The 14947-nt window shown below is 40.5% G+C and overlaps 1 protein-coding gene across 1 annotated transcript in view; it reads right to left on the bottom strand.

Annotated features, from left to right (window-relative positions):
* Positions 1-14947, bottom strand: part of SETD3 (SET domain containing 3, actin N3(tau)-histidine methyltransferase) — an 85382-nt gene that overhangs the window by 14963 nt on the left and 55472 nt on the right. Inside the window, exons 7-8 of the mRNA XM_007987799.3 lie at positions 1413-1471; positions 486-600 (exon numbers count right to left, since the gene is read on the bottom strand). Coding sequence (XP_007985990.1) covers positions 486-600; positions 1413-1471 — 174 coding nt within the window. The remainder of the gene's footprint in view (positions 1-485; positions 601-1412; positions 1472-14947) is intronic.

The raw sequence follows: 14947 nt of genomic DNA on the forward strand, positions 1-14947 counted from the left end.
CAGGTTCATAAACATGGTCAGGGGAAGGGACCCGGGACGAGAAAGAATCAAAAGTACAGAACTGGAAACAGAGAGTCAGCAAAGAAGACACAAAAGGAAAAATGAGAAATACGATTTTTTCCCCCAATAAATGAGCATTTTAAAAGTAAAAAGAAACTTTGGTTTAGTCTGTGGTACAATAAGATAAGAAAATGAATGCTGAGGCTGGAATTATGGCTTAGCAAATACATGTAGTTCACTGTGGCTTTTGAAAATGGTATAAGATTCAAGCTCCCAGTTTTCCGTATTAGTCAATGCAGTAAAAGAAAAATACCAGCTTCTATTTGTGGGCGGTGGGGAGGAGTGGCCGGTTTGGTTTTGTTTGTTCCTTTTGAAGGGAGGCAGCAGGGGGGAGTATGATGGGTAGGTGGAATAACAGCCCCCTCCCAAAGCTTAGCAACAACAGCCTCCCAGATTCAACACAACATAGGAGAAGAGGTCGTTACCAGGCCGTTGGTGTGGTTACACATGTCCCATAAAGGAATCAGAGCCAGGGTCACCCGGGAACCATCCTCTGTGGGAATTTGGTTTTGCCTCGTCATAACGGAAGAGACTGCCCACCTATAACAAGACAAATGGTGATTTAAGGTTGGAACATTTAAAAGCCAATTGCAATAAGAAATAACATAACCAAAAATGTAGGTTTGACCTCTTACAAACGTACAAAGTCTTTTCCTAAGTAACAAAGGTAATGTTTGGTCTTCATCATCATTTAAAAACAAACCCAGGGTTTTAAAAACAGCCAGGGGAAATGCAGGACTGAGTGCTTAAGGGAGACTGTTCCCAAGAGGCAGAGCCGGAAAGAGGGCTTTGCGCAGGGCTCAGGCCCCTTCCTCGGTCTTCATGACTCACAGAACCTACTCCCCTACACCCCCCAACCCAACCCGCTTTTGCCCAAATGCTGACTCTGCACCTATTTTAAGCCTCATTGAAAAGCAAACCATAAAACTCCTTTCTGATCAGAAATCCTCTATGAATTGTAAGAAATGTAAAACGTGACTTTTTTATTACACTGTGCAGTGAATTAAATCTCTCCGTTCAAAAGAAGTCCCCATTTTACACTAACATAGTCTTTTTTAAATAAGAAAAGAAAAATCCATAGGACCACCCTACACTAATGTTAATCTCAAGTAGCATTTGGCTACCTCAGCTAATCCCCTGCCATGACAGGTTAATGGCAATTTCTCCGTGGCTATGAAAATGCCGATACTCATCCAAGCTGCTCATGATAACTTCTGAAAGATGAGCTCTGTTCGGATGCTTTAATGGTCACAGCAGGTCACTTCTCACTGAAGCCTTTCCCTCCCTTCCAGGATCCCACTTCACTGAGAAACCACTCCCAACACACAGGCACACACACAGCCCACACCAACCTGTAGTCTTCATAAGTGAAAGAATCCTTCAAGGGCAGTTTGTTGGCATGAGGATGGGTCTGGGAATTAGAAGTTTTAGAAAGCAGAGGTGAAAAGAGAAAAAGGGAAAACAGAAATCAGTCAGCAGAATTTCATTATTTAGCTGCCTAACAGATCCTAACAAGAGCCAAATGAAGCAGGCGGCGTCCAGCCGCGCTACAGAGGGATCATCGCGCTGTTATGCTCTCATACATCACTGTCAACTTAATTTGTTGTGCCCAGCAGCCGCCATAAATCTGCTTCTTCATATTTCGATACTAGCACCCACGGACACCGCGCAAAACACAATTTAAGGTGGACCGGCTTTACAAAAGGCAGGCACACCCACGCGATGAGCACTGGATTTAAGCAGAAACGCGAAGCCGCCCAAGCCAGGTCCATCCTGGCCCCGCTCTGTACCTCATGCCATGATGTACCACACAGGCCTTCTGAGAGGGTTCAAATCCCATGTCAACAAAAGGAACAATTAAAGACACTCTAATCAGTTGAAAGCTCTTTCATTTCTCTCTGACTTAAGTCATTTGATGGGAATCAACTTGGTGTTTGCATATGAATCATATACACGGCAAATGCGGATCAAGCACGGCAAATCAGGAGAGGTGCAGGTTTGTGAGATTATAAAATAAACTTCACAAACACACAGGATAACGACAACAGATCAGCATATGTAAATTTTACTTTTTTTCTGGACAAGAGAATATTTGGTAAAAATACTAAAACTTCACTTTTAAGATAAATTATATAGATTTCATATTCTCTCTTTACCATGTCCCCCACCTTAGGCCTTTCAAGCACTTAAAAACTTTGTCTCAATTAAGAAATTAAAAGCTGTAACAGTATAATTTTAATCTTCAGTTTCAATTACAGTCTGATAGATTGTAGTAAGTGATCAAACGAACAAATGGTTATTTCTGAGATACAAATGAAATCCTGCTGAAGCTGGGTCTCCGCACCACTGTTAATGCAGGAAGCTCCTTGTAGCCTGCAGTTTTCACTCCTGACGCATTGGCATCACAAGTGCACTGTAATTTATCATCGCTCACTGTAATGTACTCGCTGGCACCCTACACAGGACAGTAGGGGATGAGGTAAAAGTAGCTAAAACCGTAAATCAATTAGAAAACAAAAGCTTGTGCTCAGTGCACAGTTTTAGGCAAATTATGTATTACAAAAGGCTGCCAATTGGGTGTTAGCTCCCAGGTGCCCGTCTCTCCCCCTTGAGTCTTTTAGCCCAGTTTTAACCCTTTGGAAGAAATGTCAAAATATAAAAATATATTCACATAATTTTTTTTTTTTTTTGAGACGGAGTCTCGCTCTGTTGCCCAGACTGGAGTGCAGTGGCGCCATCTCAGCTCACTGCAACCTCAGCCTCCTGGGTTCAATGGATTCTCCTGCTTCAGCCTCCCGAGTAGCTGAAACTATAAGCGTATGCCACCATACCCAGCTAATTTTGTGTGTGTGTGTGTGTGTGTGTGTGTGTGTGTGTGTGTGTTTAGTAAAGACGAGGTTTCACCATATTGGTGAGGCTGCTCTCGAACTCCTGACCTCCCGCCTTGGCATTCCCAAGAGCTGAGATTACAGGCATGAGCCACCACGCCCAGCCAGCTATTCACATAATTTTTAAAATGTGTTCTGTGATAAAAATGAAATTAATACAGGCATATTGTAAGTCAACATATAAAATAACATACTGTCCAGGGGCATTTTCTAGCTGATACAGGAAGATGGGGAAATCCTACGGGGGGAGGGGCTGGGAGGATCACCAACTTGGTGAAGACAGGTGAGAATCCTACAGGATTGAAGCTTCTCACTCCCTTTTCTTTGTAACAGATGAAATGCAAGGTTATGTTCTAAGAGTCCTAGAAATGTTTTCAATTTAATTATTAAACTTAACCACATCAGTGTTCAGGTCTTTCCTCACTAAAGTACAAATCGGTATATAAGAACTACCCTTCCCCAAAAAACTAACTTGATCACAAGAAACACCACAAAAAAAACTTCAAAAGTGTAAAGAAAAGGAATTCCATTGCTAAAATTTCCTTTCACTTACAATAAAATGAAACTTCGCATTACCCGATCAACTGGGAACTTTGCACATCCTGCCTGTTTTCATACTCTAGGAAATGGGAAAGTGTTGTTTTTGTTATTTTTACATATTTTAATTCATTTAAACTGTAGAATTAAACTGTAGGAAGTTAGTAAGTTCCATTGCTAAATCTCTATGTCTAAAAATTTGAAACCCCCACTAACAAGTTTGACTTATGAAACAGCAGAAAAGATGACAATATTCAAAACTGGAATGCTAAATCTCGAAATGCTAAATCTAAAAATAACTTGAAGTGTCTTCTAACTCTCAAATATCTTTAAGTAGCCTTGGACCCTACACGACTATCCAAACATGGGTGATCTCTGTCAAGAGACGGAAAATTAACTCTTCAAAATGTTTCTCTTCCTGCTATTCATACACATTTCTTACCCAACACATAAGCCCATGCTCACAGTCAGGATGAAATCATTTAAATAAAAAAAAAGACTCAAGAAAAAAAATGTGTCAATGCATTCTTCAGTTAATTCTGAAGATCATTTTGGCTGCATGGTTACATAATATTTGCGGAATCTGTTAGAAATAGTTGTTCTTATCTTCTTAAGAAATAGGGTGTACACAGTGTACATAATTCTGGTTAAAAAAAAGATTCTGCCACTGACACATGCACTTAACAGTGACACTGAAGCAAAATGTGACACTAAGGGAGAAAGGAAATAACTTTCTCTCCACAGAGCTCTCACTACTGAGACACTATCGCCACCTACTGGCATGTTGGGAGAGTAGACTACAGTCACAGAGTTCTTGGTATCTCCCAGGGCAAGGCCTTTAAAGCAACTTACAAAACTGGGCTTATCAAAAACAGCTACTACTTCAGCTTTACCCAAGTAAAATTTGGTTTCTAAAAAGAAAAATCTCTGCTACCTCTAAAAACTATTATATAATAGTTTTATAAGAATCTTGAGACATTCAAATATCAAAAATATTCATATGTAAAAAATATTTAATTTTCAAAATAAATGCTTTTACTTATTCTGAAGAAGTGAACAAGGATAAAACAAATGTCCATCCCAAATAATTTTCATTTAAGCTCAGACAATGACTGTATTAAAAAAAACAAACAAACAAACTTTTTCCCTGTTAAAGACCAAGTTAAAACACATCTTCCAAAAATTATTAATCTGAAATTACTGGAAAGTTCCTAAAATATCCTTAGATGAAAATATTTAAGCTTATACATTATACAGAGGATAACTGAGCATTCCTCACTTACTGAAGCAAAGTGGTGCTTATATAGGTTTTGTTGGTCACAATAGCCTTTTCAATGGAAGATATTCCTAGCTTGCACTTTAAAAATAAAAATGTAGAATTAAAACAGAAAACACACTCTCTGCAGCCAATTGGTTTTAGCTTCCAAACCAATTGTAACTGTAGATTCCAAGACACAGACACACATGGGATGCGTGAGGAGGGTCCCTGAGAAGCTTCTGCCTGCCACTGTCAGAAATAGGACAGTGAGAGGGCCTCTCAGGCACGGGGGCCCAACAGCAGCAGGCGACAGGGTCTCCTGAAGCGGAACCTCCTCTCAGCCCACACCTCCCAATAAATACAGGCAGATAAACTAGCATGGATTTTCTCCAGATTTTTTAAGTGATTAATATTTTTACTTTCTTGAGCACAATAAACACATGAAGATGGAGAAATGAACCATTGCCGTGGCTCATAATCAGGCCTGAAGCACTACAGAGCCAGGCAACCCAGGGACGCACTCTTCCCCTTCCCTCCTCCAGCAAAAGGAGGCATTCCATGTGAGACACAGTAATATTGTACCGAGTACAAAATAATCACTATGTTTGGGAAAGATTAATATCTAAAATTGTTTGTTTGGCTTCAATAAAAAAGAGCAATATTGCTAAATATGTAAGTATGACATTTTGAAGAATTTACCATATTGCATGGGTCTGGTAGCTATGCTTAAGGAAATTAAAAACCACTACAGTCAGCATATTTGATCCTTATTAAAGTTCTGTCTTGAACTATCACTCACATAAAACAAAAATAAACCAAGAAGAAATTTAAATAAAACCTATGGATTATAAGTGTTTGAAGATGAAAAAATGAACAATATTCTGGCTTTAAAAAATTGATTTAGCATGCAGCTTCTCTTTATAGTCCCTTGATAAAAATGAAATCTCCCTAACAAACACTTAATAAAACCTGTCAATATCTCTGGGAAGAAAAATGACACAAATGCATTAAGTATTAAATACCCTTGGAAAAAGTCACATATTCCATGAATTTTTGATGTACTATCTTGACATTAATGTAAAACCTTGATATTTATAATTGACAGATATTTAATAAAGTATAAAAGAAGATGGCTGCTGCGCGGCATGCAAATGTTCCGGGGTGATCAGAAATGAGAGATACAGACATGCACTTAAACTAAACAAACAGTTAATATGTGTTACACAAATCAGCGGCAGGCTTATTTTAAGCTCATACAACAAACCTTTGTGGAGAACCAAAATAAGCAGAATTCATTATTATGTGAATCCCTAATTCAGAAACATCTAGTACATGAAACAGCTTTGAAACATTAACAGCTCTGCACAGGAACAAAATACATTTGAGTTAAGGCTTTTTTGTTTTTCGTGTTTTTTAAACATTTAACAATAAGCATTTTTAAAATAAAATAAAGGTAAGTATTTCCATAAATATATGGAGAGGAAGTTCCTAAAACAATTCTCAAAAGACCATATTTAACCTAAAGATAGATTCAAAATGCTCTGAAGAAAAAAATATATATATTAGAACACACAAGTGGCCTCTAGGACACAAACATTTCTCAAAATCAGATATTCACTTTCCTAAAGAATATTCTTCTCTACCTAGACTGATTTTTAAAGAAAAACAGGTTGAATATATTAATCACCTTCAATGAGGCATTTAACTATACAAAAAGGAAAGTTGCTCATAGAAATGACTCTTCTAAATACTGTATGTTAAAGAATTTACATCCTGCCATAATGCATAATTATTAATTTCAAAATATATTTATGGAAGAGTTCAGTGACTCTGCCCTGTTTGATGACTATAGTATCAGAAATGACAAAATATAATTTAGAAGTTGTACCTAGCTTGTTCTGATAAAAAACCGTAACACCATGCAATTAAATTTTTCTGACTAAAATCCAGCTGGATCGTGTTTTGCTTTACTCCTTAAGCATATATTAAAAGAGACAGTCAGGGGCTAATTAGCCAGGAACAGACATACCTAACTACAGGAATGGTTTCATTTTCCTTCCTTCTGCAAGAATGAGATCAGTCACAAACTCTCACATTTGGCCTTTTGGGGTGGATGCAATTTTGTAAGTTTCAGAAACGTGACCCTATCTCACATAACCAAGAGATCTCTGGTCTGACAAATTCCTGAGCAGGACAGCCTGTGGCATCCTTCCTAGGCCCACTGTGGATCCATGGCCTTGGCAAATACATGTGCTTTGTAAAAATTAAGGAGAAAGAAGAGGTGCAAAAGACAGCTCCATCGGCCCATCCTACGGGCCTATTGAGACCCCCTTCCTTTTCAAAGCAATACTGCACCAATCAGAGAGGGAATGGGACCAGAGAGAGAGTAAGAAGAGGGACATCCCCAGAAGGAAGCAGAGTGAGGAGAAATGGGGGAAGAGAAAACGAAGAAAGTTGAATATTGGAAAGATGGAAAAGAGGGCAGGTAGGAGAAAATTTTACACTAAATACCTTGAGGTTTCCCCTTTCTACCCCCAAATGAAGGCTCACAAACAGCATGCAAGACAGCGAGTTTCTAGGAGGCTGATCAACCCGTCTGCTGGTATTTTATTTTCTAAGTGGATATAATACAGTTTAACAGAAGGACAAATCGCAAAGTATCTCTTGAATCAAAAATTAAGTTTTGATGACCATAAATCAGAATCAAAACATGATTCACATGTTTAGCTCTTGAGGGAAAAAAATCAATTTTTAAGATGTTTAAGCACAGATTATATCCAACTCTTCAGGGAATTTTTCATCATAAAGTTCTTTGAATTCACTCGATATGATGAAATAAAAATTTAAATATATCAATACACATTAAGATTTTCTGCCTTTTGCTTATATATAATTTTTCTACGACAAATCTGTATTACCTTATAATTAAAAAAAATTAAATTAAGAAAATGAAATTAGTGGAGAAATAACACTGTTCAATAAATTTATAAAATTACCTTATGATGGAAGAACTTTTTCTCCTATTGGAAGACACTGAATCTATAATCTACATCCAGTTAAATTTAATTAAAATTTGTTGAAACATTGCAAAAGATATATCTGTTTAAAAACCTTATTAGCTACCATTTGTATACTCTATGATGGGCAACCAATTATGAACCAAATTTAGTCACAATCAACATTTTTGATTGTCAATTATTCACTCAACAAATATTTATTGACTTAGAAAAAAGTTGAAGATAGGTTAAGACTAGAAATTCATTCATTCAACACATATTTTATTTCCTGAGCGCCTCGGAAGTGGAAGGCACTGTACATCACTGATATCATCGGGGGTACTGCCTAGCAGTGAAGACAGATAAGTGACCAAAAAAACCACAAAAGGATGGTACGCAAGGTCGTGCAAATCCCTCTTCTTCCGGGCCACCTTCTCCAATCTCCAGGTCCCTGTTGATCCTCCTGCCCTGTTCCTGCCTTTTCCACGCGGGCCACAGTCTGCCCCTCACAACTGCATGCGCTGTGGCCATTTGATTAGCATCTCTTCCCCCGCAGTCCCCACAGGCAGGCTCAGCAAGGCAGGGACCATGTCTTCTCTGACCACCTGTGAGTCCCCAGTGCCTTGCTCAGTGCCTCATTCAAATAATTCCTCTTCTTTTTTAAAATTTTAAAATTTATTTTTATTTTTAACTACACCTGCTGGAATGGGACAAAAAAAATCTTCTTTCTCCAAGCGAGAAGATACACTTCTGCCGTTTTTCCTGGGACAGCGGAGGACAGCTGTGATTCCAAAGGTGCTGAGAGGCTGCACCACGGACTGGCAACCCCAGGGGAATCTGATCTCCACATTCCTCTTCGGAAAGCTCCAGCCCATGCGGGCACCCCTGCCACACCAAGGCAGTGACTACAGGCTTCAAAAAACACAGTTTTCCACATCCTTCCGTCCTGTGTTTCTTCTCTTACGAACAGAGTATTTTTCTACCATCTAGGTGTCAGAGAATCTTCTCATTTTTTCCCCCAAATCTCTCTTTAAACCCATTTGAGAAAGCTCTATTCTAAGAATCCAAAGACAGACAACACAGATCAAACCCACCAGTCCTCTGTACCAAATGGTCACCAAACCTCCCCCCACCCCCAACTCACCCCAAGCATGTAGCACACACCCTTCGAAGAGGTGAGGCTGGGCACCTGCCAGGTCATCACAGCATGCTGCCCAACCCACTTGTGCTGCCATTTCCTCATTGGAAAAGGGGGGCAGACAAGCTACTGCTGTCTTCTTTAAAGATAGTAAATCTTTCGTTTCTTTGCCTTTTGACACCACCTGTCTCCCCACCCCCACCCCCAACATCTCAATCTGCTGATTGACTTAAGGACTCTAAACCCTGATCAAGCCTCATTCTCTGGTCTGCAAAAAGTCAACTCTACCAAGCAATCAAAGCTTATTCAAAAGGTATATATACCTGCAACTCCTCCATCTTATTAAAGAAACTAGAAATAAACAGAACGGCAAAAATCATTATTATTTTATAAGCAGGCTAGAATGTATCAAAAAAGCAGGCTAGAATTATGTATTATCATCAGTTTCATAATATATTGTTTTAGTTTTAATTTCAGCAATTTTGGGTTTCAATAATTCAGGATAACTACCTTGGACTCTGTTGAGTCAATCTGGCATGATCAGAGTAATCAGTCATTTACAAGAGAAGAACATTAGGACCACCATAATGAAAACAATTTCCTTTACAAGGTAACTGACATTCAGAGCATGTAGATAAACTCCTGTCCTAGAAAGGCATGACCTCAGCTTGGTATATAAGCAGCTCTCTGTCATCTCCACGGGAAAGAGTGGGAGAGGGAGACAGACACTAGCAGTCACCATTTGCTGAGCGCTCTGTGCCAGGCACTCTATCGAGAACTCTATGTGCATATAATTTAATCACCTCAATTCCTATGAAATGGCGCTTATTAGCCTCATTCTACAGATGAGGAAACTCAGGGACAGAGACATTAAAAGCATACCCAAGTTTACCCAGTTAATAAATGATGAAGCTAGGTAACAACCCAGACACGAGTTTTCCGGAGTTTACTTCAAGGTAAAGGATATCTAGTTGTCCTACTTTTATAAAGTCTTATAAAGTCTAATAAAGTCAATATATTTTTGCTTGGTGAAATTCCAGAAAAATGCTTGGTAAATACTGTTCTCATTTAAAATTCACCATAGAGGTATTATAAGAGGCATTATGAAGTTTAAAGGCAGGGGCAACATTAGCAAAACTAAGACAGTGAGTCTATTATTTCCCACACTATCAGAAAGAATACCATGTTTGGCTGAAAGTCTTCAGTCATAAAACCTCAGTCCTGGATGGTAACTTAGATTATCTGGCCTAATTCTGTTCACCATGCACACGAAGAAGTTTTGTCCAGAAAACACATGTATCAAATACATGTATGAGAAAGGTCGTATTTGGCATTTTCTTCACTAGAATGATGCCACATCGATGTCCCAACAATTTCCAATATTCCATCATCTGGAATTCCTATCATTTTTATGATAACTCTTAACAGCCTCAAAGACACCCCACAGCTTTGCCAATCATTAAACCAGTATATCAAGTTATTATACTAGCATTATCTTTTTGGCTACTTTCAACTCTCCTTATTGTCACGTTGTCAGGGAAATGAACTTTGGCCCCTTAAACATTCTGCCTTTAAGCCTAAAGGAAGTTGAGTAGTCTACGAGGAGCTCACGAGGAATGAGTTCTAGGGGTACACCACAGAATCTGAGAACCCATCTCTGTAAACTGTTGGGGTTCTAAAAAAGACAAGCCAAATCCTGATGTAGTAAGTCAATCCCATCGATTTAGGAGGACTGCCGCAATTGACTGAGCCTGAGACAGCCACATTCTCAAGAGCACCATCTAAACCCACACATCACATACACTGCCTTGTCACCAGCTGCCAGGAGTTTACTCAGGTAAAACTCACTGATAACAAAATCTAAGGTAAAGGTCCCGCTGTACCATACCCGGCTGCTGGTCACAAAGGAGGGGAGTGGGGAGCGAGGATGCAGGGAAGAAAATACAGCTCAAAATCCCTTCCCCATCAAAGGCTCAGTGTGTGACTCTGCGGAGCCCCATGGCCCCCCAGGCGCCTGGGGACAGAGGGTCTGTGGACACCAGCAAGTCGCAGTTGCACTGGCTCCACTCCTCCACCTCAGGAAGCTCAGTTACCTGAGGGAAGCAGTTTCCAGTTACTCATATTTCCTCCTTTTCTCTATTCCCCATGCTCGAAGAGTGTTCAAAGGTACCAAAGAGAAAATCCGCTACACTGTCCCTGGGTTGTTCTAGATAGAGGCAAATTACTGTTCTCACCTACAGTGGAGAGGCGTAAAGGCCTTTCCGATGAAAGGAACAAAACTTCTTTGTTTATAATATACAGTCACTGAGAAAGAGCTACAGCTCTCAAAATCTAAGTAACCTTTTCTCATATCCTCTGAGAAGGGAACCCTCAAACATATTACCCTGAAATTTGACAAATAAAACAAATATTTTAACATCACTAGTAAAATGTCCCATTAAAACTGCAACAAACTGAATTATAGGATTATAATTTATTAGAGTCAAAATAGAATGGTATTATAGTAAGTCAAGACACTTGAATAACCAAATGTAATTTAAAATCTCCATACCTTTGGGTAGAGTACCTGAAAGGTTTGTTATTAAGCGAAACTATTTCATATTATCTTCAGTTGATTTTTAAAAATTGCCTTTCTCATTTCATTAGGAGTCCAAAATAGGTACCAGAAGGCTCTTAAGCACTGTTATACAAAAAAAAAAAAAAAAAAAAAAAAGGGCAGGCACTAAGATGCCATCAGTACTTGCTATTTCTCCATCAGCATTAAGATACGTTAGAAAAAAAGTCATTCACAATACTTCCGTTAAGTACTGTTAAAGTTACACTCTGTCTTAAATTGAACAGGAGGTAAAATCTGGAAGAACAAAGAAGCAAGGCCAAACCACGCAGGGAGTGCACCCACCTGTATCTGGTTTCTCTTATGAGAACAGCCAAGGGATATCCAAGTAGCACAAGTTAGAAATTTCGAGTCTGATTACTTCCTTTTTCATAAAAATCATACTTTGCCTTATATTTTCTTAATTAAATGCTCGTTACTGATCAATAGTGGCAAAATGAATTTCACTCTCTTTTTTTTTCCAGAGGAAATACTATCTCACATTGTTAAGAATGATACCATTTTGTTGGAGCATTCGATTTCTAGAACAAATTTTCAATGAAAGAATAGTTTAATCAGTGCAGATCTTTTAAGCACTACCTAGAAAACAGATAATTATTAAATTGTCCACTTGGAATAGAATGCAGGAAATCCAATAGACTGACTTAAGCTATCTTTTACTGTAAGATGTTTGACTATAGTCATAGATGAGAAAAGACTTCAGAACTGGGTTTTGAAATCCAGGTCAGCTGACTCCTAACTCAGAGCCCAGAAACTTGGAGACCTCTTACATTCAGGGGACAGGAATGGTAGGGTCAGAAAAGCCTGGAGATTCAGAAGAGCAGAAAGAAGGAAACAGGAACATGAGGAAGACGAGGAGACTGGGCAGGGAGAGAAGCCAGACCCCGGGTCCTCCCAGAGGGCATCACACTTCCGGACCGGGACAGCCAGGCTGCTGGGGCTAGAAGAACTCTCAGTGTGGAATGTTCTTGATAAATGTTGTGCTTAAAGGTGGAAGACAGACAGGACATCATCTCAAAGGCATGGGGGCTGTCTGTAAACCAAGGAGATAAAGCCAGGACAGAAAGAAAGAGTGACAACACAGGGCCGGCGTCGCCAAGCTCCTGACCAGAGTTCCTGACCAGGCCCCAGGGCTTCCATTAGTTCCAAGAGGAGACCCTTCCTCAGAGGGAAGGGAGGAAAGGAGAACACAAGAAACTCAGGTGGAGACAAAAGGAAAGGAAGTTCTTGTTACATGGTCTCAGTTTTCTCAGCAGTGCAGGAATGAGGGGAGCCCAGGAAAAGCTGAGACACAGAGACCCTGAATCTGTACCCAGGGAAGTGAGAGAGAAGCCGGTAAGACACAACTGTGCCTTTTCCAGGCAGGAAGGAGACTCACTGACCAGGCTGAGAAGGCTAGACTCACCTTGCACTGTTATGGCACCTGGAAACTTCACAACACTCAGCGCCCGGGAGCAGAAGCTGAGGAGATGGCAGTGAGGACATGGGGCTACGGAGGGTGCCCCATGGAGCAGGAGGGACGAGGCAGTCCAGAGGGAGGGCTAATGGACTAAATCACAGCAAACTAGTTCCACTTCTCCCTACTTCTTTTAAATTAAACTGCACCAGACCAGAAGAAATAGGACTAGAAATAATAATGGTTAATTTCTGCATTGGCACACAAAATAACACTCCCACGGGTTTGCTGAACTAAGAAGTCCTACCCTCCACAAGATGGTTAGCCAACTATCTTGCCAAAGTCAGAGGGTCAAGCAGAACTCCACCACCCATGTGCACACCTTGGTATTTAAGTCTCCTAGAGAAGGAGCCACAAGGGGTGAGGCGCATCCAAGAACACGGAAGGCCTGCCAGCCAGCACTGGGAGCTGCCGTGTGGCCTGGCGGAGCACAGTGGTTAGAGCGCCTGCCTGGCATCTAGCCCTGCAAAGCCCAGCGCCAGCTCTGAACCTGGAAGACCTGGAGCAAGTGCCTAAGGTCTCTGTGCTCAGTGGAACAGTCTCAGCAAACAGTAAGTGCTCAGTAGGCGTCAGCTGTTATTAGTCTTTAGTTTCTGCCATATTTGCTTTGTACACGGCAGTTGCAGAAGGGATTATCTCGTTCTAAGCAAGGCACTGGCACAGATGCCTAGGAATGGACCTCCATCTAAGTGTCAGAAGATTGCAATCCAGCTATCTCTTTTGTAAGAGACATAAGACAAAGTGGAGTTTAGATTTAGCCTCCAATTACTCAGGCAGTAGAAGATGGTACAGAAGAGAATCTCTTCTTAAACACTTAATGAATCTACTGCAAAAAGAAAAAAATCTGTTTTCCCATCTGTACTTCCAGACACATAGAATAAAGTGACATTTTCCAACATAGGTTTTTCTAGATCATTAGCTTTGTCAGTTAAGACTATGCTCAGCAAAATGACCATTACTTTTCCTGTTTACCTTTTAATTTCTAAAAAAACCAAGCTGTTGTATTAACCTATAGGTAATCTTAGATTATTAATCCGTGAAAAAACTTGATGTAGAAACAGTTCAAACTCCCCTCCCCGAAACACACACATTTTCACCACTCTCCAGATTGGAAAAATAATCCAATTATTGGAATAATCCACCCCTCATTCACTTAGCCAAACCCTAAGACAAGGTTTAAGATTCCTTTGCCTTCAAATCTTCATAGGACCTCCAGTGACCTCTAAGTGTCTACCCCATGCAGTCTACAAAATGCCATGTAGCACTTTGGTTTCTGCCCACATGCAACTGCTCCTGGGTTGCCTCATGGATTTCATCCATTCATTCACTCACTCAGCAAATACTCAGAGCGCCCACTATGAGTGAAGTGGAAAACCAGGGAGCAAGACAGACCTGGCTTCTGCCCTCACAGACATTCCCATCTGCCGGATGGTGAACACTTGACAAACAGTTGCAAATAGGAAGGAAGCGACAACAGGGAACAGGCACTGGGGCGTGCTGAGCAGGACCTTCCAGTCCAGTCGGAAGGCTGAGGCCTGAATGTGGGGAAAGGGCAGAAGGAGACCCAGCAGAGAGAGTCCTTAGCTCTCCTGCAGGACCTGGCAAACAGAAGGTGCTGATAAACATGAACTGACTCCATATTGACCACTGCCACTTCCTATTTTCCCCAGAATCATAATCATAGGTTGGAAGAAAAGTAAGAGACTGCCCATCTGGTAGTGACCACTGACCAATGTGTAGATTTCCCTTAACATTTGCCCTTTATTTATTTTTTAAGGTGTCCTCTCCCAGGTGGCAGCATATTTCAATTCATGCCAGAACAACCTCCAAGCTCAGAAAAGCAAACTCCCAGGCTCAGTTCCTAGGTTCAGGATCATCCCAGCCTCCACAGTGCCCACTTACACCTCGCTCGGCCAAGGAGGGCAGAGGCCTTGCCTTTTGTATTTACCTACTCCCCACCTTCTGCCTCCCCCACACTGCATGCCCCACATGCTGCAATC

This window comes from Chlorocebus sabaeus, chromosome 24 (assembly GCF_047675955.1).
Source record: "Chlorocebus sabaeus isolate Y175 chromosome 24, mChlSab1.0.hap1, whole genome shotgun sequence".
Lineage (NCBI taxonomy): Eukaryota > Metazoa > Chordata > Mammalia > Primates > Cercopithecidae > Chlorocebus > Chlorocebus sabaeus.